Source organism: Centroberyx affinis, unplaced genomic scaffold, assembly GCF_046629955.1.
Source record: "Centroberyx affinis isolate AG114_WGS23_722 - 3 ecotype Tasmania unplaced genomic scaffold, CSIRO-AGI_Caff_v1 ptg000142l_1, whole genome shotgun sequence".
Taxonomy (NCBI): Eukaryota; Metazoa; Chordata; class Actinopteri; order Beryciformes; family Berycidae; genus Centroberyx; species Centroberyx affinis.
In genome coordinates this window covers 117,497-120,000 of record NW_027278840.1, presented here as the reverse complement: position 1 = coordinate 120,000, position 2,504 = coordinate 117,497, and the positions used below count along the sequence as shown (strand labels likewise).

At 42.4% G+C, this 2,504-nt stretch overlaps 1 protein-coding gene across 1 annotated transcript in view; it reads right to left on the bottom strand.

Moving 5' to 3' along the window:
• pkd1a (polycystic kidney disease 1a) overlaps positions 1-2,504 on the bottom strand; it is a 71,933-nt gene extending 69,429 nt beyond the window's left edge. Inside the window, 1 exon segment of the mRNA XM_071531439.1 lies at positions 2,227-2,504. Within this exon segment, the coding sequence (XP_071387540.1) occupies positions 2,227-2,504 (278 nt within the window).

Here is a 2,504-nt window from a genome sequence, read left to right as displayed (position 1 = left end):
GCCAGGCTGAAGGCTGTTACAACAACAACAAATACAAAAAGACAAATTAAATTAATTCCGAAGTAGTGCAGTGGTAAATAAAAAAGCAGGCAAACTATATGGCCTACAGACGGTGATTATCACAACCACCAATACAAAAATGAATAAATTACATTTTCAGAAAAGCATAAATGTGTGTGTTTTTTTTCCTTTAAGGCCTTGTTTCCATATCCAAAACATACCATCAGTGCACCTCATAAAGATTCATATCAGCCTAAAAAGATGGGTAAACTCTATTATGCAAATAAAAAGGTGGGCAAGAGTTGTGTGCTCCCATCTCTCCACCTTCAGCCAGTCTGAAGGCTATTACCCAGACAAATCGCTGCGAGTAAATGACCTTCTGAAAATAGGTTTCATTATTATGAGTGGGTAAATGATGCAGGCCCAGCAGAGCCTGTAGCATTATAAAATGAAAATTGCTAAATTCTCCACTCTGTCTTGGTTAGCCATGGAGGTGTACACCTGCCACGTCCAGCCATGGAATCAGAATTAATTAAAAGTAGAAAAAAAACATATAATTTTAATTCCACGGCTCTGACTGTGGCGGGAGCAAGGGACAAGAGGCCAAATTATAGAGAAATTTAATCTTCACATGACAGTCGCCTCCCTCTTTCTCCCAGTAGGACAGATGAAGTTTGCTTAGCCTGATGCAATTAACGCTCCAACTAGTTTGACATAGTTTCCCCCATGCTGCAGGATCTGTCTCTAATTAACATCGCAGCAGAATCCTCATCCTCTCCCACGCAAATACAATTACTAAACGTCAAGTAATTACGAGCCATGTAAGGATTTGTAGATCTATTAGGCATATTCAAATCAATCAATAGAAAATTACAAATATTATATATGGTGTCGTTGGTTATGGTTTTGATGAATACTTTTCAGTTTAAATATAGTTAATGTAGATTCATGGCTTCTGAAAGACAGATACAGGCCTAATGATGGATCCTACGTCTATTCTATTCTATTCTATTCTATTCTATTCTATTCTACTATTCTATTCTATATTCTTCCACTTCGTTTGCCCTTCTCAGAGTCCATACATCCATACATTAGGCTACACACCATGACAACCCAAACTCTCTAAATGAGGCGAGTTCCCACATAACACAGATTTTAAAAGCCTTCTTTAAGTAAATCTTTAAGCACATTTTAAGTAAAATAAAAGAAGGTAATTTCGGGGGGAGGGGTGGGGGGGGATAAATAATTGATAACATATGTCTTCCGTCAGTGCTAGAACAGAATGTTCTTTCTCCAGCAGGCTGAAGGCAGATCAGATCTGCGCCACAAACACGGTTAGACTTCAGAAGTTAACTTTTCTGGTGACAAACTCCGTTTTAACTACCACTCTGATTTCTGGCACGCACGCGCACACGCACGCACGCACACACACGCGCACGCACGCACGCACGCACACAGACACAGACACACACACACACACGTATACAGAACTATGTCATTATTACAGACTAACCAGTCCCGGCCTGTGAGAAGCCTGAGCCATACAAAAGGTAGAACTTTCAGATATAACTAGCCTTTTATCATATTAGGTTTCCCTTTTCCCTGCAGGATTTGGCGAATGCAGATACATTTGAACGCATTATGAAACCATCCCCATGTATTGCTGCATGTTTGCAATGTGTTGGCCTACAAAATAGTTTTTCGTTGAAGCTTTTCACAAACTGCTGATACGCAACAAAGTTTTCAAAGACCAAATTAATCGAGTCACCACATCTGTCACTTATGCTATAGGCAACAACAACAACAAATCCGAAATTAATTCCGAATACAAATGATGGACTACTCGTCTGAGACACACGCAGGAAAGATGCTAAGAGCAGTGATGTAGTGGCAAATAAAAACATTGGCAAACTATGACCTCCAGTCACTGATCACCATAATGCAAACAACCACCAATAGACACAAAAATCTATAAAATTTTCAGAAAAAAAAACACATTAATGCTTTATCTCTTTTAAGACTGTATCTCACACCAGAAACATTTTATGGGCTGAAGTTTGACACTGTTTACTGAATGCTCCTCATACAGCTTTTAGCCAGCCTGGCAGGATGAGTGATGATGATTACTAAATTGAGTTTAGATGGGCTCACCCTCCACTAACACCCCCTGGGTGAGAGGTTGTGCGCTCCTCGTCACCCCAGGCAGCAGGCAGGTAGTTTACTTACAGCACGTTAGTAGCCAGCGGGATGTCCGCCGCCGCTGGGGCCCTCTCCAGACCGATGTTGGAGCAGTTGACGACGCAAGACAGCTGGGGCCCCGACAGCGCGCAGCTACAGTTAACGGGACACGGGCTGCAGCTCCGGCCGCTGTCCGCCTGCGGGCCGGAGGAGCCCCAAGCCTCCAGGCAGCAGAGTGTGAAGAGGAGACTGGAAAAGAACCTAAACTTCGGGACGCAGACGCCATGTTTTCGCTTGGATAAAGTCTGTCCATTTCGACAAGGCAT